At 40.6% G+C, this 23,920-nt stretch overlaps 1 protein-coding gene across 1 annotated transcript; it reads right to left on the bottom strand.

Moving 5' to 3' along the window:
- Positions 1-325: 325 nt before the first annotated feature.
- On the bottom strand, positions 326-16,988 carry WDR75 (WD repeat domain 75). Its single transcript, XM_033065210.1, has 21 exons — positions 16,890-16,988; positions 16,615-16,744; positions 15,843-15,908; positions 15,224-15,317; positions 14,508-14,632; positions 14,101-14,171; positions 13,441-13,557; positions 12,823-12,911; positions 11,864-12,022; positions 11,499-11,558; positions 11,295-11,410; positions 10,650-10,822; positions 9,742-9,905; positions 7,377-7,560; positions 5,863-5,957; positions 5,381-5,476; positions 4,647-4,816; positions 4,004-4,063; positions 2,774-2,917; positions 2,602-2,693; positions 326-685 (listed from the first exon to the last, which is right to left on the bottom strand). The coding sequence occupies exons 1-21, from the start codon at positions 16,973-16,975 to the stop codon at positions 481-483; spliced, it is 2,496 nt and encodes an 831-aa protein (XP_032921101.1). The 5' UTR covers positions 16,976-16,988; the 3' UTR covers positions 326-480.
- Between the last annotated feature and the right edge of the window lie 6,932 nt (positions 16,989-23,920).

The following is a 23,920-nucleotide window of genomic DNA, read 5'->3' as shown; positions in this document are numbered from 1 at the left end:
GAACTTCTGAGGAGGGGACTTGTTATTTACCTGTGTACAGCATCAAGAACCACCCTGACTTCCCCTGCCATGCCTTGAGCTAAGCTCTGTCACCAGCTCAAGGCATTTGCTGCTGCTGCTGCTTTGGCAGCAATTACCCAGCCTCAGTGGGGAAGATTTTCAGCAGCTGAGCTCTCACTTTGCTAATTGATCACAAGTCTGATAACGAGCTCAGTTTTGCTATTAGCCTTTTAAATATACTTGCAGGGGGGAGGGGAACCCCCAAACCAGGTTAAGCATTTTCTAAGGTCACAGAGACTCTTGCAGTAATAAACTAAGAGCAGAATCAGCTTTTAAAACTTTAATCCCTCCCCCCAGTTCTGCATTCCTTTGGAAAGAGAGGCTGTGGAAGTTTTAGGCCAGAGGACCTGAAAAATTTTTTTAAAGAACATTTAATCCACAAAGCTTCAACTTGCAGTATAAAAAAAGTGAGATGTCTGTTTACAAGGCTGATATCCAACTGTAGTCCATTTTTCTGATTTTTCGTAGCTCCTTTTCTTGGGATTTAGACAGTTTACATGTCATCTCCCCTAATAATTCCATATGGCTTGTATCTTCTTGTTCCATTGCTGTGATGTCTTCCTCATCTGAATCATCCTCTGCTTTTTCACTTTCCATCTCTACTTCATCAGCAACTTCTTCAGCACTGGAAGATGGTTGGAAACAACCCAATTAATAGGTACTCTCACATACTACAGTACTGTAAGGGAAAAGTTATCACACAAACAACTAAGTAAACAAGATTTTATCTTCTTTTTTTATTTCAGTCTACCTTAAAGCTACTATACTTCTCTTCCCATCTCAATTTTAAGCCATTTTTCAAATAGACCTCTGCTAAGAAACTTAAAATAGTTTTCTTTCTTGAAATATAGTATGTAACTGCAGAGCAGGCATGTCAGCATCATGACAAATGTTACAACATTGCAGTCCTGCAGGATCAAAACCACTGGATATACTGGTAGATGAGACAGTATTTGAGAAGGCCATTCTGCTCTTTCAAATCTGAAAAAGGCTACTTGGAAACTGCTAGAATACCTAGAGCATTACTAGGAAAGAAAACTCTTTGGCTGGTTGGTTTTTTTTTTTCTCTAAACATAAAGATGTTTAAAATGGCTGTTCCCTTCTGAGTTCAAGTGTTTTAAGCCTGTGCTGAAGTAGAAAGCACAAGTCTGACTAATTATATGGAACTGTTATAATTTAAAATGCATTAATTAATAGTATTAATTCAAGTGTCTGTTGTATAAACAGTCTAGATCTATTAAGAATGAACTGCATGGAAAAACACTACTGGTCTTCTAAAAAATCATCCGCTCTAATACAAACTAATTATCACTCACAAAACTTAAATTGAGAAATATACAGTAATATCATAGTGCCAAGGAAAATAGAAACTTTTACTGTTAACAATATATCCAGTGTATAATATATACACTATACAGTGATAAATTGTGGTCAGTCTTCAAGGGCCCAGTGCTGCAGGCCTTACATGCACCTTTAAAAGCACAGCCATACTAATCACCACTGTCAAAGTACAAGCTCTGCAAGGGCAAATATTTACACAGGTCACTGAACTCTCACATTCTTCAGGACTGAAACTAGATGCAAGTTTCCATGTACCAGATTTTTGCCAGTGTTTTGTGGATGTTTTGTTGTACCAAGCAGTCTGAGATCTTGCAGCAGTGGCCAGCACAACGTGGCAGAAGCCAGGACACTGCTGTTATGGCAGAACCCAGAGCACTCTCAGCAGCTGTGTTTGTTTTTGGGTAAGCCCTGGCCCTGTGAAGCACCCGCTCACCCGTTTGGCAAATCCACACCAGCACCTGATTCCAAGGACAGGTTCTCATCCCTAGTCTGGCAGAGTTTAATGAAACACTTTAAAGAATATGTGGCACAAAAATGCAATTGTTTAACTGGCTTCAGTGGAAGTGACAAGATCTTAATCCTAATACAAGACCACTGTCATAATCCCTGTACTTGCATTCCTTTTTTAGCAGCATACATTGATCCCAAAGGAGAAAGGCACTTAAAATTGTAGCTATCAAACTACTCTATTAAATTTGAATTAATGCACTTAAGACAAACTTAGATGTGCTTACAGTATACACTTGTATTTTGTAGCTTAATTAGAAATGACATTTGAGTTCTAAACAAACTCTTAAGATCAAGCTTCTAACTTTCTGGTATATCTAGAAATGAAAACCAAAAATTATGCAGCAAGTCATAGTAATTTCAAATAGAGTTCAAATATTTACCCAAAAATAGAACTAAAAAGCCATTAAATCCCTGAAATAAAGTTAAACTCATAGAGGACATTTGAGTGTAAAAGGCAGAGTTTTGCTTATAAGCACGTTATGCAAAACCCAGCAAAAATAACAGCAACAAAAGAATCAATACACTCAACAGCCAGATCATTACCACACATTCTATTATGTTCTAACTATTCTATTCTAACTTACTGAATAGATAAAGCGGGGTTGGAAAACTGCTTTTACACCTTGAACAAAGATGTACATAATTTAAAATTACTTTGATAGCCAAGGAGAGTTCTTGAACTTTTCTTACCTTTTTTTCTCTTTGGAGATGAGCAATGAATTAATAAATATAGTGCAGAGGAAGGAAGCAGATGGCAAAACGTGTGCTGGAGTGTGCAAAAGCTGCAAATACAAAGCAGAAGCTTTATGAAAGATTTTGTTTGTTGTGATTTTGCTTATACATTTACTGTAATTACTCCTACCTCTTTGACAGCAGGTGAAGCTTGCTTCTGCTTATTGTGAACAACTAGTTTTCCAAGGTCTGTATCTTCCTGTGCTTGCTGATGTCTGTGCTTTCCCAACAGCAAACTAAATGGTGTCACAGGAAGACTTTCTTCTACTGCCAGCTTGAAAAAAAATGTAAGTAGAATTTTAGTTTCACAAATCTAAGTTCTATCTCCTTTTAAGTTACCAAAATTCAGAATGAAGCCAGGTGAGAAAAGTCTACACTCAAATTTAACTCAACTGAGCTACGTGGCTCTTTGTACTCATTCTCTGCCAGGTGTCTGGAGAGAATCCTGCACAGAGGCTTGCAAAACTCTCCAGAATCTGGACCCAAGAACAATAGATTTTAGTTTGCTTGTCTACCTATTAACTTCCAAGTATGGAAGATAGTGTATGTGCCAGAAAACCAAAGGATGAGTCTTTCTGATTCCACTTAGAACCAAAAGGTCATTTATACTCCAGCATCATCTGCAGAGAGATTCAGTTATTTAATGGGAAGCAAAACATGGCACCTTGACTTTTGGCATTTTCCTACCTCAAGATGCATTAATCTGAACAATAGATTATTTCCCCACCCTCCAAAACTGATTGCTTATGTCCACATTCCCACAGCATTTTGCAATAGAAAGATACTAACTTCTACTTTGATCTGTTTTATCTAACCAACCAAATCAATCAAATATTGTTGTTTTAGTAAGGATGAAACACTTCTTCAACATTAATTAAAAAAAAAATCCAACTTCCCAGACTACTTCTCCACAGAAATGCATACTGGAATGCAATTCTAGAACTCCTTCTCACTGACAAGTCACAATTGACTGACAACTGTTCATCCCCATCAGAAAGCACAGTTCAGACCACACTCAAGGTTTCAAGCGTTACAGAAACCAAGGTAAGAAAAGAACTTACTCAAACATTTTACTTCATCTGTGTAAGCTGAATCTTTTAAAAAAGTATTCTTTTTTTCTCCCCAGGGGAGATGGAGAGTAGCTTACTGATACCTTTAAAAAACTTTTTACTAACAGCACTTCTTGTCAAAAAAAAAGCAAATATCCGGAGTACTGCCCCTTCAGCTAAGTGCCTGTGACTCTAGGTAAGGATCTGGTGTGCATTTTCATGACAAGGGGCAATTTCAATATGACAAAATGACCACCATTAGAATTTTGAACTGCTCTGTCCATCTGAGTCAGAACTTCCATGAAAGGTACCTGTTTACTTGATGGTGTGAGCCTTTCTTCCAGAGACTTTGTGCTGAGTGTCATTAGCTCCTAAAATACAGAAGTATGTAGCACAGTTATCATATGTGAAACTGCTTTCCATATTTCCATACCTCACCTAGATAAGCTTCCAAATGGCCCAAAGCTTTTATCACTCAAGTGTAAGAGGCAAACCCATCTCTTCCTCTTTATTTTGTAAAGAAACTGAAGACAAGCAAGAATGGACCTAGAGGTTCTATAGAATTTTTGGGAAAACAAAAAAAATCAAAAAAACCAAACCCCATACCCCATCCAGAAAGTACAGGGAAACTGAACATCCCATGGAACATTTGAATAATCAGCAATAATTCCTACAGCTTCTAGGTGCTTGTTTAACAGCATAGGCAATGTTCCCAGGTAATCTAGTGTCTTGTCTCAATGAGGCAGCATAAACTATTCACAGTAGAAAACCAGTAAATAATTCTGAGCTCAGGCTGTTTTGGCAGTTGAAAGCTTTGAACAAAGCACAGTTTACAATGACTTGAAATCAAAAAAGAAACTCCCGTGCTCATAAGCAGAACTCTGAATTTGTTTCAATCCATTTTAAAGAAAACAGTTTTCCCCCAGGAACCACCTACCAATTACTATTCCTTACTTGTGTATCCGTAAGAAAAAACAGCTGGGATTTTCTTAGCCAAGGGTATTTTTCTGAGCTTGTAATTTCAGGTTCATCTCTTGGAACAAAGGCAGCAAGCAGGATCTTATCTTTACAAAGATTTCTCTGGATGTAGACTGGCAGTGGCTCATTTGGTTTAAACACAAACACTGCAAAACCAAGAATATCTTCTTTTTAAATCAGGAAATTCTTACACTCCTGGCTAGCTGTCAAAGCCCTGCATATCACAGCCAGGAAGGCTGGACAGGATTGTTGGACAGGATTGCCTCCAAGCCTCAGTTTATAGGAATATAACTGGATAACTTTGCTCAATAATAGAAGGAACCTTTCACAGTACTCCAATCCAGATAACATACTTGCAAATTAACATTTCTGTAAAAAGAGTTATCTTAATTTAATGTCAGAGCTCTAAAATGTAGCTGCACAGTTCTGCATTTACAATAGAGGGTCAAGAACACTTGAGACCCACACCCAGAAAGTGTGGTTAATTCTGAGATACATCATGTACCTGAAACTACCTGCTGGAAGAAAAGGTAACGCTTTATTTGAATGCTGCTGTCAGATATGGCTCAGTATCCACAGGTGCAAACACACACTGAAGTCCCTCTCCAGCTTTCATGGTCTGAATTCTAAGAAAATCTTTTCTAGAAATTGTGCTTCCCCAGTTTTAAATACTGCTGATTATGATTTGTCAAAGAAGGCTTTGTACTTACAGCTGGACTCTTTGGACAGCCATGAGATTGCAGCAATATATTCAGAAAGGGGATCAGGTTGCAGAACTACAACGTTAAGTTGGGCACTCCACTCCACTGAAAAGCAAAGCAAAGCAAATCACAGCAAGAGCCAGAGATGAAAAGGAGCCAAACAAAAGGTGAAACAAACAACACACAGAGCCTTAGGTGCTGGAAGAGGCAGCTCCACTCATTCCCTGGTGAATAAAAACACACAAATGCTACCACCTCCTATACAAGTGCCAATTACTAGGTTATCATTCACCTAACTTGAAATTTATTCTGCACACACACACACAAAGCACATGCACATGGACAGGATACTATTTTAAGTATGAAAATCATCCCATTTCCACAGGGCATTTTGTAGTGTGTTAAATCTGGAACTGAACTAGAATTATTTCAAGATTTCACAGTAATTTCAAGTAATAAACTACTCTGGCACATATTCAAGCTGATCTTACATGCACAAGTGAGCAGGTTCCAGCAACACAGAAAGCCATAATCAGTGGCACCAATAATGTACTTGGAACATGTTAGTCTCCCAAAGCAGATGTTCCTACAGAAGTAAAAAGTCAAAACAAGTTAGTCACCTTCAGAGTTCATCTTTGTTTTTCTATGTAGCACTTAACTCCCAAGTCACAAAAAACATTCAGTTATGATTTAGTTTTGGAATCTAAAGCCAAAGTTTGCTTTTTGCATTCACCTCTAGTGGCATGAAACTCCACACACAACTATCAGATAAGTCTGATGATTTAAAGTGTGCACAAAAATGTAAGGATTACATGTTTTTACAGCATTCCAATATAAAGGAGGGATTTTAAACACTTAAATAAATTACAAACCCATACGTAATTCTAAGTGTTCATATAGGGATTGGAAAACAACTTCCATATTTAAAGAAGTTTTACTATTGTTGAGGAACTAGAATGAGAGTACTAGTTAAAAAAAGGTTATTGAAAATTGCACCAGTTGAAGAAAGCATGTGATTTAAATTCTCAGTCTCTTGTTTGAGACCAACAGAACAATCCTATGACTCCTAATGATAAAAGATTTCCAAAAAAGCTAGTAAGGGACAGAATTTGTATATTAAAGCATAGCCCTTTGAAGTTATGCAACCAATACAACAATTCATTATATTCCTAGAGTAATTTATTTCCTTTTAAAAAATGGTAAAGATTTTAAGAAGAGGCAGCTGGCCTGGGAAAAGCTTGCCACTGCACTAAGTTGGTGGCTCATGTGCTTCCCACAATTTTCCTGCACACCAGTTTCAAAATAACATTTCTCAATTTCTAGTCTTAGAGGACCAATATAGAACAGACTTCATCACACAAAAGAAAAGCTTACTAACATACACACAACACATGGAAGGGAGAAACCTCTGTATTCTGCTATGATTCTTTGTGTCAAGAGTCTTTAAAATATTGTGAGCACACAATGTTGATGTCTTTTACCATGACAGCACACAATGGAGCATTGCTGGGATAGTCTGCCAGGAAAACATGTATTTTCCAACAGAGGTTAGAGAGGATTAAGATATGTATTTCATAGTACAGATAAAGTCATCATGCCTTTATGGTTTATTGATATAATTTCTATTTGCATGTACACATACACAAAAATCCCACTTCTTTAATTTACACTTTTTCAGGACTTTGATTCACCCCTGGATTAATGGGGAAAAAGAGAAGGGCTGTCAACACACTACCTGTGTGCTCCATGACACAGATTTAAGGATGGGAGGTACAGCAGACATAAGCAAGTAAGAAGGAACTGCAACGCTTGATCTTATTTTTAACAGTATTTTTGACCAACCACCTTAAAGCCATTTTAGTATTTTCTATATATGAATTTAAGACTGATAAATTCAATGTTTACGTGTATATGTTTATAAACATATACAAGGTCTTGGACTGCTATGAATTGATTCTTTTCTGAGAGTTCAAATGAGACATAAAAGAGCAGATGAAAAGTGTACCTTATATTTCCAGGTGGATGGCAAAATGTACACTTAAGATCCCAAGTAAGTGAATCCCATACAGTGACAGTTTCTTCAAAGCTAACAGCAAGCAAAGAGCCATCTTCTGAGAAACAGCAGTTTGTAGCTTGGTAGTTGTGGTAGCTGCCAACAAAGTCACAGCTCCAGCTCACACTCTGTTGTGCTGCATTGAATAAACAAGCCAGTTAATTCAAGTCCATACATGAAGAAAGAAGAATTCAATTATTATTGCAAAATAGCCTCAAGAGCAAGGCAGTTTTCTTTCACAGTTTTTGAAGAGTACAGGGAATCTGCCTAGTTCTAATATGAGAAACAGCTAGTAGGGTTTTCATTAGTCCTCAGTTTTGAATTTGAACAGTGAACCTTGAGACTGACATGGTACAATATTCATGCTTAATTTGCCAACTCCTTTAACTGTGCTCTCAAAGAGGCAGAGGTTAAGTAAAATGATACTCAAGTAGACTCAACACTTATTGTTCTGAAAAATTGTTCTGTCATAACTCTAGCAAGAACACATGAGCATTACTCAAAATCTGAACACAGCTTTGAGTACAACAAAGCTCATGCTTCCATTACAGAAGATTTGAGGATCACCAAGTGATCCACCAGCATGCTTCCTTGTGTTGATTGACCTGCCACTGCATTCTGTTGGGACACCTTTCCCACTGTTGATAGTTACCAGAAAATAAACTGGAGCCAAGTGATGTACTTACCACATTAACACACATTTCCCAGTATAAAATAATTCCTACAGCATGCTTTTGAAACATTTCAGTAGGATGAGGAAAAAAAAAGGAAAATCACCCTATGCTAAGATGCCCTTTATATAATGGCTACAAGTTGATGATTAAAAGACCAGCCTGTAAAAAAAAAAAAAAAGAAAAAAAAAAGAAAAAAAAAAAAACCAGAAACAATTGAGTACTTCCAACAGCATGGCACCATCTAGGGGCCCAGCAAGAGACCTGCTGCTATTAGCACACACCAGAGTGAACTCAACTGAGGAGCTCTTTGGTGAACTAGTATTTGCTGCAGAGAAGCTGCAGCATGTCAAGCCTTTCTACCTGAGCATTCCTACTCTGCCCCACTGGGCAAATACACCACAGCAGCCAGTAATTGGTACTTTTACATATGCAATGAAACAGAGCCCTGTAGCCACTTAAAATATAAACACCCTGATGAGACCAGTCAGCAAATACAAAACTATTTTGTGGAAGAAAAAAAAAATTAAGTTTCATCCCCAATTGACACTATACTCAAGATCAAAGTAACTGCTCATTAAGTTAAGATATAATATAGCCTCAGAATAATTTATGGAAAAAAATCAAAATCAAACACTCTTTCAAATACCATTGAGGGGGTTACTATTAATACAGTAAACAACACAAGGTTTTGTCTTTCTCTCTCTCTCTCTTCAACCACAGCTAAGGAACAAAGAACTTGGAAAGAGAAAGTTTGGCAAAGTTTGCCAAATGGAAACCCTAGTAGCTCCAAAGTACTTTTGAACAAGTTCTCACCTGCCCATGAAAAGACAAACAGATTACTAAACTGCAAGCAGTTCAGCAAGACCGCTATTATAGCTACTTAGGCATGAAATGACAAGACATCCAAGTGGCAGGAAAATGCCACTTCACTTTAGTGTGCCTGACACTGTAATAAAATTTAAGTACAAGGACATTAATATGTTGGAAATCTTTTGCATTTCATGTCCGAAGGCACATAGAGCAATCAATAAACATACATAGATGGTCTGTTTGAAAGAAGTGAACATCAGCATGTCTTTCAAGAGGTGAAATTTGGTTATTAAAGGTATCTCAGAAATACCTAAATAGCCATTCTATGATGTTCAAGTACCTAATGGAAAGGAAGGATGTTCAAAAAATGAACTCTGAAGTGGTGGATCTGTAGAATTGCAAAATTGCTATTATTTTTACACTAAGCCAGCTCAAACAGTAACGCATTTCTGTAGCCTGCCCCTTTTAAGTGGGAGTCTTGAAAAGCCTACCTAGAAAACTGACAAAAATCCATTTTCTCAGCATGGAAAAATCATTACCACAAACAATTCTTCAACCAATGAGCACAGGCTGCCATTCCCCACGAACCTCTGTACCAAACTAATACTGTGGAACTATGGCAGAACTCCATCACAGGATGCTCAGGAGAACACAATACTTCATGCAGCAGCAGAAGCAGATCAATGCAGGGGACTAAGCAAAATAAAGTAGGGGTCTTAATTTCTACAGGATGACTTCAAATGTCATTGTAGGTCCTTTCCAACTCAGGTTATTCTCATGGTTCTATGTTACAAGGTACAAGTAAGATTAAGTTCTATTTTGGCCATGCTCACCTTCTGGATCAGTGTCTTCTACCATCACCCAGACTTTAAACACACAGTCTCTGCCAGTTGTCACCAGTATGAGAGAGTCATCTCCCAGTTCATCCATGTCACGAAAGCACATGTCTGTGATGTGGTTGTCATGGGGTGTGTTTATTCTGGTGTTCAGCTCAAAGCTATAGGAAAAGAAAACAGAAGCTTGCCATTCTATTACACTTGGAACTTGGGGAAGACTTCAGTTCAAGTTAATTCTGGAATGGGCAGCGAGAAGGGCAATTAAAGGAATTTCTAATTAAGACAGCTAAATGGTATTGCTTTAACAGATCAGGTTTCCCTAATGGCTTCCATACAGTAGCCCAGCACCAAGAATTATCACTAGGCAAGCATCTCTCAAATACTCAGCCTGGGCAGTCCTTCTAGTACTTAGAAAATCAGTCATGTGGTTGATCAGTGTAGTAGCTTTCATTTGCCTTGTTTCTTTAAGAAAATAAAAATTTGAAGTCAAAATGTAATTTTTTTAATAGGAAAATCAGGGAAAGGGTATTAACCACATGCATATGTTGGCTAAAGACAAAGACCAACAATATAATGATAATCTTCTGTAACTTCTGGAGGACTAATCAATTAATGATGTATTACACAGAGGTGGGAAAACTATATGAGCTATAGAACCATTCTGTCTGGTCCATGACTTTTAATACCAAGAAAATACGTGAATTTAAGTGCCATAGTTACAGTAGTCTCTGATTACTCTAAGTAAATTCAGAGCAATTTTTTCCTTTATGTATTCAGTGCAATTCTGTGCTGTGCTGCAGTGTGCACAGTAACTTCCCAGATCTGGAAAGATTCTGCCTTTGCAGGGCAATGTCTGTGCAGGGATTTGTATGACTGACAGCTGGAAGGCCAGCTGCTATCATTACCTCTGTATTTCCTCATTGTAGAACCACAGCTTCAGCTGTAGCTCGGGGTCAGTCACTTCTTCACTCTCCTCGACTGTGGCCAGCCAGGTGCCCTGAGCGCTGAAGGCGACCTTCACCAGGTCTGACTGCTTCAGACCCGCCTGGTGGATGTACTGCCTCTGCACAATGTCCAGCTGCAAAGCAAGGCCAAGGGGGCATTTCAAAATTCAGCTAGAGCTCTAAGAGATCCCACGCATGAAACCATGCAAAAAGGATGTTCTGAAGGCTCCAGTCAGACCTGACTGGGCGATGGCACAAAGAAGCAAACCAACATGTGGGGAAAGAAGAATTAGAGCATGTGCATTCCACAATGACGCAAGGCATAGGGAAGAATGAAAAGTAATCTGAAGGCGTTTCACCTACAAATTTTTGACATTTAACAGGACAGCACACTGTTTTAGAGTACTTCTTTCAGTATCAATATTTAGATTTGCTTAGCAAGTGAAGTCAGAGATAAAGCCAAGAACATCTCAGCCTGGAATCCACCTTGTGGGATAGCTGCAAGGTTTTTTCCCCATTTGCCATACTAAGTCTTCAAATAAATTCTGATGCACAAGTTACTTGACTGAGTAAGTTAAAGTTTTGGTACAAGCCCATCCAACTTACACTGAACAACTGTTGGTCACTCTGGAGGGAATAGAACTGCAAGTGGCCTGGCTCTCCATTCAGGACCAAAGCTTTGGTTCTAGGATCAACTACTAGGCCAGTCTTGACATCCCGACCTGGAAACAAAAATCAGGTGACAAATGACCAAAGCTGTCAAGTGACACATTCACTCTCTAAGTGCAAGATAAATTTTACTGCACTTACTTTTGATTAGCCCTTGAATACTTCTGGAAAACCTCAGGTTGCTGTTGATTATTGATATTCCTAGAAGAGAAAGCAGACCAAATCTTGCAAAAGGCACACACCTCATGGTGGGAAAGGGACTGTAACCATCTGTACTGTAAATGTTTATTTCTCCAGTTTATGACACTAAGGTGGAAAGCCAAATTACAGCAGTGACCAGGCAAATTCACAGAACTGATCAAACAGCAAAAGAACAAGCATCTGTTTTTTCATATCACTAATTAAATTTGATGTAGTTCTTAGTTAATTAATCCAAAATCAACAACATAAAGCTCATACAGATTTGCATCTCCATTGAAGTGGTACTTGGATGTGTTTTGGCTTACTGTTGTCTGTGTGCAAGGTGCAGCAGAGATCCCCGTCAGAGGACATGGAGATGTACTCAATAGGAGACCCCAAACGAGGCAGGAAATCCTTCTGGCATGAAGATTCATTGTGCCACTGGACTAGAACAGATTCCACTCCACCACTCAGCAACCTGGTTCCTTTTCCAGCAACAAAATACAGTTAAAAGGTTTTGCTTAAAAAGAAAGAAAATCAGCAGCCTGTGTCTTTACAACAGACAGACATGAGTTATTCAAAACTTTCTCAACTGTCACAAGTAAACAATTATATTAAAGCCTGGGCAACACACATAGACATGCTTCTCATTATCCCCTGTGAGATTGCTAGAGAAACTTGGATTAAGTAACAGGAACTTGTGTCTACAGTGAAATTTAAGCAATGCTTTAGGAGTACTAGATCCCATTGCTTTCTGTATCAGCTGGATATTTGTGTTAAGATAAAGCTGAATTGTTCTCCTTCTGCGAGTAGAACTTTGCAGTAAGAAATATCTTAAGGAGAATAGTTCAGATAAAACTGTAGTGTTTCTGACAGCTGGTTTGAGCTCAGACAAGACTGGCTTGTTTTATTTGGATGTAAGTAAAACTGGCAAGAACTCATCAGTATTATTAATGAAACAGAAGGGGAGGAAGAGTGGAGGTGAGAGAAGGGGTTAGGTTTTTCTTTCTACCACAGAAGGCAGATATTTGACATTTTAAATGCCAATCAAAATGCATATAAAAATAACTCCTTTCATTTTTATTTCAGATCCTTCCTGGATATACTGAAAATTCTAGAGATTAACTTGTTACTAAGTAGACAAACTTGGAGCGTCTATAAATTCTTCCCTGTCTGCTGCAACACTTCAAATTTCAGAAGGTTCTGTTTGTTTGATGGAGATTTTGGGGGGTTTTGGTAGGTTTTTTTATTGCTTTGTTTTGGTTTTTATTTTTCTTTTACTCACCTTCTATAGAAAAAGCCAAATCCATGACAATATCATGATGCCAGTGCAGTGTGGAATATGTGTACTCTTTTTTGTCGTGGAAATTCCTCCTGTGTAGAGAGGAACAAAATAATTCTTTACTCACATCAACAACAGAGTAAACTAAAGGAAATATCAAATTGAAACAATTATATCATCCTGTCCTCTAACTTCTAGACTAGTTTATCCTACACTCCAGTGATGCAGGAGGAGGGAAGGAACCACACTACAGGTTTTCAGAACCCTCCTGGTCCACACCTCACAGATGTACTGAGCAACTCAGCCTGGAAGCAACGTAACCATGTCATATTTTTAATCATGTAGTCCATTGGTGTGCTCTCTCTCACTTGCCCATAAAGAATTATTTCAGCTGCTCTTGCATTACGTTTTACACCTAAGTTTACATTCAGTGGAGAATAACTTAACATAGGCATTTTTTTCCACTTGGCATATACACTGTCAGCACTGCAGGTTCACTGCTCATTCTGACTTCTGAAAATGGCAAAGCTAAGGACAAATTAGATTGCTTTGCTCAGGTTTGACTTAATTCCTACAGTCTGAGGAGTTTATGGGATAAACAGTTAACCAAAATGCACATACCAGAGGCGAATCTTTCCATCAGCATGGCCAGTTGCAATGCAATCCTCCTTAGGATGGCACACAACACAACTGAAGCGATTGTCTCCTCCTTTTGTCTTCGTTGTACTTAAGGAAAATCTTCAGAAGTAAAGAAAGTAATTTTAATTGTAAGAGTTAGGTTGTTTTTTCTAAAACAAATCTTCAAAAGGATCAGCTAGTGCACATAAAAATAATTCTGATTAGCAAAATTAAACATGTTCAAGTTGTTATGGTTACATGCACTCTGAAAAAATAGTGACAGACTTATTTTCCTCTTCATTTCCTTAATTCTTCACCTTCAATCAAAATGAAAGTGTTTTTGCTTCTGTCTTTCTCTCCCTCTTTCTTTTCTCCTGCTTCTGTCCCATTGTCCTAATGACATTGTCCCAATGTCACTTATTTCATGTCAGCATCAACCTAAGTATTTAACTGAAAAAAATACATTTCTGCACTGCAAAGGTAGGGTACCACTGCCACTGATCTGCTCACTGTTCACTTCTACAGGAAGTTTCTTATCCAGTGACTACATCCCCTCCAGCAGAAAACCAAATATGAGATCACGTGTGCACACATCATAAGTTAAAAACCATTTAGGCTATATCAGACTGAATCAATACCTGACATTTTCATCCTCATGCTCACCTGTTCAACAGTTTCCGTTTAAAAAAATAAACTTGGAGGTCCACATCCTTCACTGACACCACATATGCACCCTGTTAAAGTAAAGCCATTTAGGACACACAGATCATGTTTTCACACAAGAAAAAAATAAAGCACATTTCATTACAAAGTACTTTACACTGAACACAACATATAAGCTGATATTAGGTAAGTACTTTTCCATTATAAGTGTCGAAGTTTCTTTTTTGTTTTTGCAGTATTAAAGATAGCATAGTTCTTAGACTGATTCATTTACCTGCAGTTTTGTTACAGTACTGCTGTGCTTTGTATGAAGGCATAAACAGCATACAGTTCATTTGAGAGAAAAAAACCAAAACCAACCAACCAACACTGCAGAGAAGAAAAAAAAACCCCGAAGGTGAACATACTTCTCTTCCAAAAGCAATGTGCTTCATTGATGCGCCCACACCATCCAGAACCACTGAGAGCTCCTTGCCTTCCAGATCCTGGCCTGCTCCTTTTGTCAGTGTGACTGAGACCAGCTGGAATGTATCTGACCAAAGAAAAGAAACTGTCTGAAACCAAGAGTAGCACGGAAGAACGAGGACCAGACAGTATCACTGTAAGTGTAAGCAGAATCCAAGGGAAGCTGCATAGAATTTGGTCTTGCTCTGCAGTAGCAATATATTATAGTACACAATAAGGCCAAGCTGTATTTATTGCAGACAAAATCCTATAAACAAATACCTAGGCATGCTGTGAATAGGACAAGTAAGTTTTATGGTAATACTGCCTAACATGGGAGAATAATCTCCAGCACTCATATCCAACTTCAGCAGCACAACCTGTACCTTGGTGAGCACTGCTGAAAGATGACCTGCATCTACGAGACCATATCCAAGCAGTACATGCTTCAAAAGCAAAGACAAGCACTCTTCTAGACAAATATTGGAATGACAGATGTCACAGAATAAGAATGAAAAAGGTACAAAATGCAGGACTACAGAAATTTGCTACAGGATTTAAAAGATATTTCACAATTAGCATATTAAAGCCCATTCTTGCAGCACACAGCTCACTGCTGGGACAGCAGACCAGACACAGAATGACTGAGATGACATGGATGATGCTACTTGTACTGTACCTCGTTCACCCTTCTTTGGAATGACAGCAAACACCGAGTCCTCAGCACTGGCAAGCGTGTACAGTGCCAGAAGTTTGGTTCCTACAGTGAAAGTCTGAAGAAAAAAGAGAAGGAAAGCAACAATTACTACATTTGTGTGCATGTCTTTGAAATAAGGAAGTCATATCTTAAAGAAACATTTATGTATTAATTAAAATTCTCAATTCTAAGACAAATACATTTTTATTTTATCAAGGACTAATACTAATGTTAAAACAGTACTAATAAAATATGAGATGTCAGAATTGCTGAAAAGCCTCAAGATACTTTATCCTTAATACAAAGCAGAAAGCACACCCAGAGGTGGCCCCAATTTTCAAGCCATTGGATCAATTCCTATTGGAGTATCCCGAACTGCAGCACACTTCCCTCAGCTACACTGGACTCAAAACCGCAGCAGTTAACAAAGTCAGTATGTCAGTACATCTCCCACCTTCTTCCCCAAAAGGATCTGCATCATCATCATCACACATTCTATTACTGCCATAATTAGATGGGTTTTAAATTATATTCACGGTAGAACAACCCATCTCAGACTGACCATTTTTGACATGCTCTTAACAGGAATAACTCAACATACTTTAATGGGAATCCCATCCATGAAGTCCCACAGCTTAATGGTGCCATCTAGAGAGCAAGAATAGAGCTGAAGAAAAAAAAAACATGAACAACTATATAAGTAATAGAAATATATCCCAGCCAGATTCTACATAAAATCACAACTATGATTCCAGGTAACTGAGTGATAAAAATCACAGGACAGAGACCAGCTCTGTGCTGCCTTCAAATAAAATGCAAGTACAATATTATTACTCTAGTTTGAAATGCACATTGTCACAGAGAGTGAATGCACAGATACCCATCACATGAACATCTAATTTTGCACAGCTAATACGCAGATCAGTCCCTCTTGGTAAACAACTCTTGTTTAAATCCAGACACCAAAAAAGCCCAAGCAAACTAGAGCAGGCTGGGGACAGAGGGAGCCACTGGGCAAGTTAAAGGGATTTAGTCACATCTGCATCAGTACCAGCAGGTACAGAAGGACGAACACCAACCACAGCATTTCTGATTTTCTCACATGCTTCTTTTACTCTCTGAATCAAAAAACCGGAGATTTTGCTGTATCTCCGTTTTGCTGTCACTCCCCTCAAGTCGTGTAACCCACATGACATTTCACGTGCGTGTTGGTAGGGAACTGACCCAGCTCAGCCCTCCTTGGCACATTTCAGCGAAACACCAGCCCGACGCTGCCCCGATCGCTCCCAGCCCGGTCCCGAACCGCAGCCAGCCCCGGGAGAGCCCCCGCGGTGGCTCACAGGGGTCAGGGCTGGCCCGGCCACCCCACAAACCTGCATGTGGTTGTGCGGGTTCAGCTGGATGCCGGTCACCAGGTCGGCGTGGCCGCCCATCAGCCGCAGGGTCTCCTCGGTGTTCACGCTGTACACCTTCACGAAGTCCCCCGAGACGTACAGCAGGTACCTGCAGGGGAAACGCTGTTACCCCGCCCCGAGCGGCCCGGGCGCCCCGCGGCAGCCGCAGGCCGCGGGGACACCGGCGGGCAGAGCCCCGCTCGGAGCTCAGGAACCCCGCTGAGCGCAGCCCCCCGGCCCCCTGCCCCACTTGCTTGGAATCGGCGGAGAACACGGCCCTGGCGCCGCGCAGGGCGCTGCCCCCGCACCGCACCACGCGGAGCGCGCCCGGCGCCACCATCTTGTCCCGCCGCCACCCGCGCGCCGGCCCCGGCCCCGCCCACCGCCGCTTGGCCCCGCCCACCACCGCTTGGCCCCGCCCGGCTCTGCTTGCTTGGCCCCGCCCGGCTCTGCTTGCTTGGCCCCGCCCACCGCCGCTTGGCCCCGCCCACCGCCGCGTGCTGCGGGGAGGCCGCGCGCGCCCCCTCACGGAGAGCGGGGAGCGGCGCAGGAGGGGAACAGGCACAAAAGCAGCGCATCCACCGCCCAGAGCGGGGCACTCGGTCCAGACTCCCCTTAAACACTTCCTCCGCCACTGCAGTCCCTGGGCAGCTCCTTCCAAACACTGTCTGTGAAGGAATTATTCTTAATGTCTAACTTGAACCTCCGCTGGCACAGCTCGAGGCTGTGTCCTCCCGTCGGTTTCCAGGGAGGAGAGCCCTCCCCTCACCTGGCCGCAGCCTCCTGCCAGGTGGTTTGTACAGGCCCTTCATTAGTGCCCCTCAGCGCCGGTGAGTGCGGGCAGCTGTGGAGCTTGCGGGGATGCTGCCCGTGCCCACTGCCAGGGTTTTGGTGAGAAACCTCCCCCGGCTGCTCTCCGCGGCCATTCCCCGGTGGAAGGCGGCAGGAGCAGGGCAGGGCTGGCCGTGAGGGGCTGTGCTGCTGTCACCCCCACGAGCGCTCCGGTCCCTCCGGGGGCACCCGCACTGCCAGGGAGAGTCCTCTGCCTGGGTCTGGAATTGCGCCTGCCTGGGGAGAAAAATGCCTTAAGTCCCTTGTTTCAGTGGGGGAATGAACAGAAAGGCTGAACAGAGGAAACTGATGGGTAAGCTTTGCTAAAACCCGCTTTGTTCGCCGGCTTGGACGAGCTGTGGGTTTGCCGAGTTACAGAGCACATCGTGTTCTCGTATCTGGAGTGAAACCGCTGTCAGGAGCAATGCGAGTGTCTGGAGTACACCGTGATTTATGGTGTCTGCGCCCTTCACGGCTGCTTTGGAATAGCAATTGCAGCTCTCGCACAGCTGTGTAGTTTTGGCTGCCGTTTACGGGATTGAAGGTATCTCTGGTATGCTTGTAATTGATTTTAAACAGACGCCCTTTACAGACAATAACAGGGACAGGTGCGCTATGAGCGGGTGGTTGTGACCATCCTGCTGTAAACCACGTCCTTTCCTTCCCTGCTGGCTGAATCCCGGCTCGGAGGGTAACTGAGGATTGCAGGGACAGCAGCGCACACCGTGGAGTGTCGTGTCGTAGGGAGCTGGGGATGGGTGTGAGAGAGCACAGTGCACCCAGAAACCCGGCTGCCAAGCTCAGAGCTTTGATAATTAAACAGTTCACTCTCTCCGGAGCCGAGAGCAGAATTTACAAGTGCTGCCTAAATTGCAGTCGGGTTTAACAGCTGTGTCGTGCTCTCATTCTGGTGAATATTTTAGAACCCAGAAGCAGATGCAACCTAGTGCTCCTCTTTATGGGATGTCGTGTCCAAGTTCTGAGCCAGAGCTCTGTCAAAGAGGGAAAAAAGCAAGGTCTCTAGCAAGAGACAGTCCCTTTAATCCACGTTATTATGTGAATAGCTCTCTTTTATTCAGGTCTACACTAAATATAGTCAAGTCTCGTTACAACACAGAAACTTGGCGTGTTCATCCTTCTATTTGATGAAGGAGGAAGGCAAATACCTTGTGCATCTTAATGCATACATTTTTATAATGCACGTATATTTTTATCCTTTTAGGAACTCTGCCATAAACTTTGAAGGTGATAAACCATGTAGAGATCAAGACTACCCCAAACACATATCCTAGGAGCACAGAGAGATAAAACAAACCATATCCTACCAGCCTCAGTGCAGGGCACTGTACCCCCCCTGCTTTCAGCACACCCACTGCTTTCAGCACTGGCTTTCTCTGCTTTCAGCAGCACAATTAATTCGATTTTCCTTCCCATGCTTCAGCAGAAAACCCAGTAATGCAGCCACAATTGATGTGATTTCATTATCAAAAGACCACTTGCTAGTTATTATATACAGGGTTTTTTCAGCTATAGATACTCTGTGTAATTGTTCCAAGTAGTGCTGCCCGAAGTTTTTAGTAGTGCTATTCTAAATCTGGAACGTTGCTGTGAATTAGATTGGGCCACTATGGCAGAGTTTAAAAGACTTCTCTATTCCAAGTTAAAATGGCTGCTGTAAATTTATTAGGAAATTATAAATAATATAGTAAATAATAATATATGATAACAGATGATATAGAATTATTAATAAATAATAAACACACACAGTGAGTGGTTTTTGTTTGGGTTTTTTTTTAATTTTTTTTTTTTATTTTAGATGCACTTAGCCTTTTAGTTCATTGTCATAACCTGTATTTTAGGTGTGGTTTGGTGCACAGGTGTATAAAGAACCAAAACTTACTGGTACCAGTTCTTGGAAGTTGACAGAAAATACTGAAAGCATTTGGTTTGTGGTATTCAATGGAGTAAGGAGCAAAACTAATCTAATCTGTTGTTTAATTTTATTTGTTTAAAGTGGTGGCTTTGTATGCTTTTACTAATTTATTTGTTTTAATTTTTCATTTCCAGTATACAAAATTCATAGGTTTGTCTGTCTGCAGAAATTTGCTTTTGTCTTTCCTGAAGTAGTGACTTGGTTCAGTAAGGATTCTAGTGTATTCAGCTGATGGTTATTTAAGGAGGAATTAATCAATAGAATATAAATGCAAGTACTACAAGGTGTATTTTTGTTCGGGAAAATGTATTGCAAGGAATTGAGCAAATAGTTCATAGATCATAGCAAACAGTCTTGGACAAAGATTTGTTTGCATTTAGAATTCACTGTGTGATTGTATGAGTAATTACAGGTAAACTAGTTAGAGAGAATGCAGCTGTAGTACTGAGACATCTATTTTTAATGTTGTAAATAAAAATAGTATAACTTTAAATATATTACCAACTTAGAAGGAAATCCTTCCAGGCCAAGAGGCGAGTTCTTTCTAACAAGTTTGCTAGTTAGGTTTATGTACTCTGCCCAGTCTGTAAGTTTCTAAACTGCCGCAAGACTTGTGAAATCCCATGTAAATAACACAGTGTAAGAGTGATGAGGAGAAGAAACCATTGTTCGGACTTCAAGGAAGCAGAATGACTGTCCTTAAAGAAGGGTGTTTTACACCACAGTACCACTGCAGCTCATTAAGTCAGTGGTACAACACAGGACAGATATCTGATTTGAAATGCTAATTACATGTTATATTTGACTTGGTTTTCAGCAGGTTTCTTACTTTCCTGTACCCTGTTTGATGTCAGCCTTGCTCCTTAATAGAATATCCAGCTCTGCATCCCTGTCTGGAGCCTGGGCTCTGTGATCACTCCCTTGCTGTCCCCACTCTGCTTTCACAGTGGGATGCTGGTTGGCCAGCATTTCAGCATGGTGCATTTCAAAATCTGTTCTGTATGTAAATCCACACATGGTCTCCGATGGCTTTTTGTCTTCCATTTGGTGTCTTTCTCAACCAGCTTGTGACTGCAAAGAGAAGGGGGCCCTGAAGTCTTCTGTAAGGAAGTCAGGGATGAGAAAGGTTGCTTGTTTAATAATGCCTTAATTTAGGAGGTGATGTGACTGACTCAAATAATTGATTGCTAATTTGCCTAAGTAAACTTAACAGAAGGTACTGATATGTTGACTTCAGTTTGGTGGGGACATTTATTTGAAGGGACATGACACAGTTTTCTTTGTGGTACACAAAAATTGACTTCTCATTTGCTGAAAGAAAAATTAGCATGCCAGAGATGAGAACGGAGTATGCTGCCGGAGCACGCGGTGATGTGGAAGCTCCTGCAGCGGGGCACATCAATAGTTTTCAAGTTGGCAAAGCAGCTCTGCGGGGAGGAGAGGCTTGGCTTACGGAGAGGTGGTGTAACATTGTAGTAACGAGTCAAAGCCGCCAGCACTAGAGGGTGCTGGAAGAACGACTTCAACATGAACAAGTCCGTGTTTGAAGTCCAGAAGCCCCGAAAAAGGGAGCTCGCCAAAGGCGTGGGTGCCCCTCAGAGCTCTCTGTTCCGACCCAGCCTTGCCATAAACAGCACACTGATGTTCTCCTGTTGGATCCGCTGCTGTCCAAGGGAGGGCCGGCCCCTCGGAGGGACTCTCTTGTGTGACATTTCCTTAAGAGCTCAACAGGTGGTGGCAAAACAAATGTAACCACTGCAATCACTTTTTCAAAGAAGGTTTGTGTTGAAACATTTCTAAATAGAAGGACTAAGCACAGTAGAGGCAAACTTGATAAGTGGAAATTTGAATCTTGATAGTGACTCTGAAGCTGGTCTTTAAAATAATTTCACCTCCGTATGATTTGGTGTCTGATAAATTATGAAAGAGTAAATAGTATAATTTCAGTTTAATTTAAATAGTGAATTTTGAAAGTACTTTTTCCTTTTGGTGATCATACGACTGTTTAATACTACAGAATTCTTGATTATATTGTCATCCTATACAGATTTGATTTTACAAGTTCTTGAAGTACCTTGGAAATATTGGTCAATAAGTACTGAAGTACATTTAATTTGATGATAGAGCTGTTTGGAATTTTTATTATCAACATTTTAAGGTAAGGAGATATTAGTTACCTAGTAAGGAGGTAATGACACAGTGAGAACCCTTGCAGGTAAATTAAATGGGTATTTCATGTGAGACTTTGACAACAGGAATTCCACTGAAATTTCTTCCCATTTCATGCATTCCCTTTTTTGAAAATGGTGAAAAGGGAATAGAATTTGTTTTCTGACCATTTCTAGTAGTTAGAGTAGAACAACACTGTAACATATAATGACAGCAAACACTCACCTTGGGGTGAGTGTGCATGTACTTGACCTTTTCTTCATTCATTGGATTGTGTCTTTCCCTTTGGATAGGGCATTTTCTGGAGATGTGGTACCAACTGACCCCCATGCTAGTACAGCTGTGCTTTTGTATCCAGGTTGTGAATAATCTTTGAGCCTTGCTATGGGAACTCTGTGGTCCTGTGTATGAGCTGTCCCAGATGGTGGTTTCTACAAGCTGTGCATCAGCTGCATTTCTGCATCTGTGTGTGCCTTACACCAAGGCAGCCACCAAAGAGTCAGGGTTTCAACTGGAGAAGCAAGTGCCTGGTAGATCAAGTGCCAAGGGTCTTCTAGATTAACCCAATAGACAGAATGGAGGCTGTGTTGACGCACATACATTTTACAGCTCATTTTCCTCACTGAAAAACATGTCTTGTACACATTTGTCATGGCAATGCCCATCAAATCCCATTGTTATTAACTGCTTATTGATACCAGCCAGGTGCAGAGGTGTGATGCTGATTTTGTGTTCTGGTGTCTCTCCTCTATTCTGGTAATGAAAAGAAGCTCTGAAATAAATAATAATAAGTATTTCCTAATTATTAAGTACTCCTGTGACACTTAAGGGCTTTAAGTTACTTTATCAATAAGGCATTGGCTACTGCTGGACACCTTTTCCTTTCCACAAAAATCTGAATGGAGCAACTCATAACTGCTGAAACAGATGCTGAGTACTCAAAAGATAACCTGAGAAGCAAAGCAGAACCTGCATCTCTAACTTCCTTCTGAACTGAAACTGTTCAGTGCAAAGACTCTGCAATAAAAAGACAGACATACTCTAAGTATAAATTATTGTATGTGGAGGTCTTCCTTCAAGGGTTTGTTCTTTAAGCAGAGGCTGTTAGTAAGCAAGGATTAAGTTTAAGGGAAGCAGAGCTAAAATGAGTCTCAATCTTATTTACATCAAGCAGCTGCTGAATCTTTCGTGTTCACTGTCCCATGTCTTTAAAGATTTTTTCCCGTACCAGTAGCAGAGGAGACACAGCTTTGTTCAGCTAGGGAAGGTAAGTGCTGCAATAGTTACAGAAAGATTCTGGCTTGAAAGGAGAGACTCTCAGTCTTTTAAAAACTTTGTGCCTGTAGCCTAGCAAATGTTCACAGCCTCTCCTGTAATACAAACCAGCTGTAACCATGCATTACTGTGTGTAAACAGTGTTCTCTTGCTGCAAGTGTTTCCAACAACAAAGCAGGAGATACAAGCTTTACTGTTCTCTTCTCAGCGGACTTGTGTTAATTCCCTACTACCGATAATCACCCTCAATTTAAAAATCCTATCCCGTTCTTGAAGCCAGCAAGAACTGGGCCAGCACTGGATTGCATGCCCAGTGATGGGCTGAAATCTGGCCTAGGAGACCAAGGACTTGGTGCAGCTTTTAATGCCTTTGTGAAAAGTCTCATTGCAAAATCTTCCAACTCTTAGAAACAATGTACTCTTTATGCATTAATTCATCAGGATAACCACGGCCCTACTTTTCAAGAAGCAATTCATTGAACAAGAACTGACTCCTTTTTTTTTTTCCTTCAGTGTTTCTTTAATTAATTTTAAAACATTCCTTACTGGAGGTGGTTATCTTTATTGTGAGAGAACTCTGAGAGGAGCCTCAAGGGTTCATAGATCAGTGTTAGTGATACCTCAGAACTGGTGGGTGCCCTAAGTAATGTAATATAATGGGTCAAATAAATATCCACTTTCCCTTTTCTGATTACTACAGCTAGCAGGGTTACTTGCATTTTCTGCTTATACATCTATTTCTTATAAGAAATGTACCCTCTTATTTTTCCCTGCATTTTGCACTGATCTTGGCATCTGTGGCATCCGTCTGACACAAAGGGGCTGAGTCTGAAGGGTGAGTGCCTTTCACTATTCACATGTCTCCTCTGAGATAAACAATGCCAATAGCACTCGAGTTTATAAGTGTGTTCAAACTGAGGTAAAACTCATTTCCCAAATTATTTCCAAGCACCAAGTCCAGATACCTATTGTTAAGGTTTGGATTTTTCTCTTGCAGCAGCTGCAGAATGGATTTTTTTTTTGAATGGTTATATTGAGTTTCATAGCAGGGAAAATTGTTTTGTTGCCAAATGGTTG

Source organism: Catharus ustulatus, chromosome 7, assembly GCF_009819885.2.
Source record: "Catharus ustulatus isolate bCatUst1 chromosome 7, bCatUst1.pri.v2, whole genome shotgun sequence".
Lineage (NCBI taxonomy): Eukaryota > Metazoa > Chordata > Aves > Passeriformes > Turdidae > Catharus > Catharus ustulatus.
Note: the sequence above shows the minus strand (reverse complement) of the source record. Positions and strands in the feature narration are given on the sequence as shown.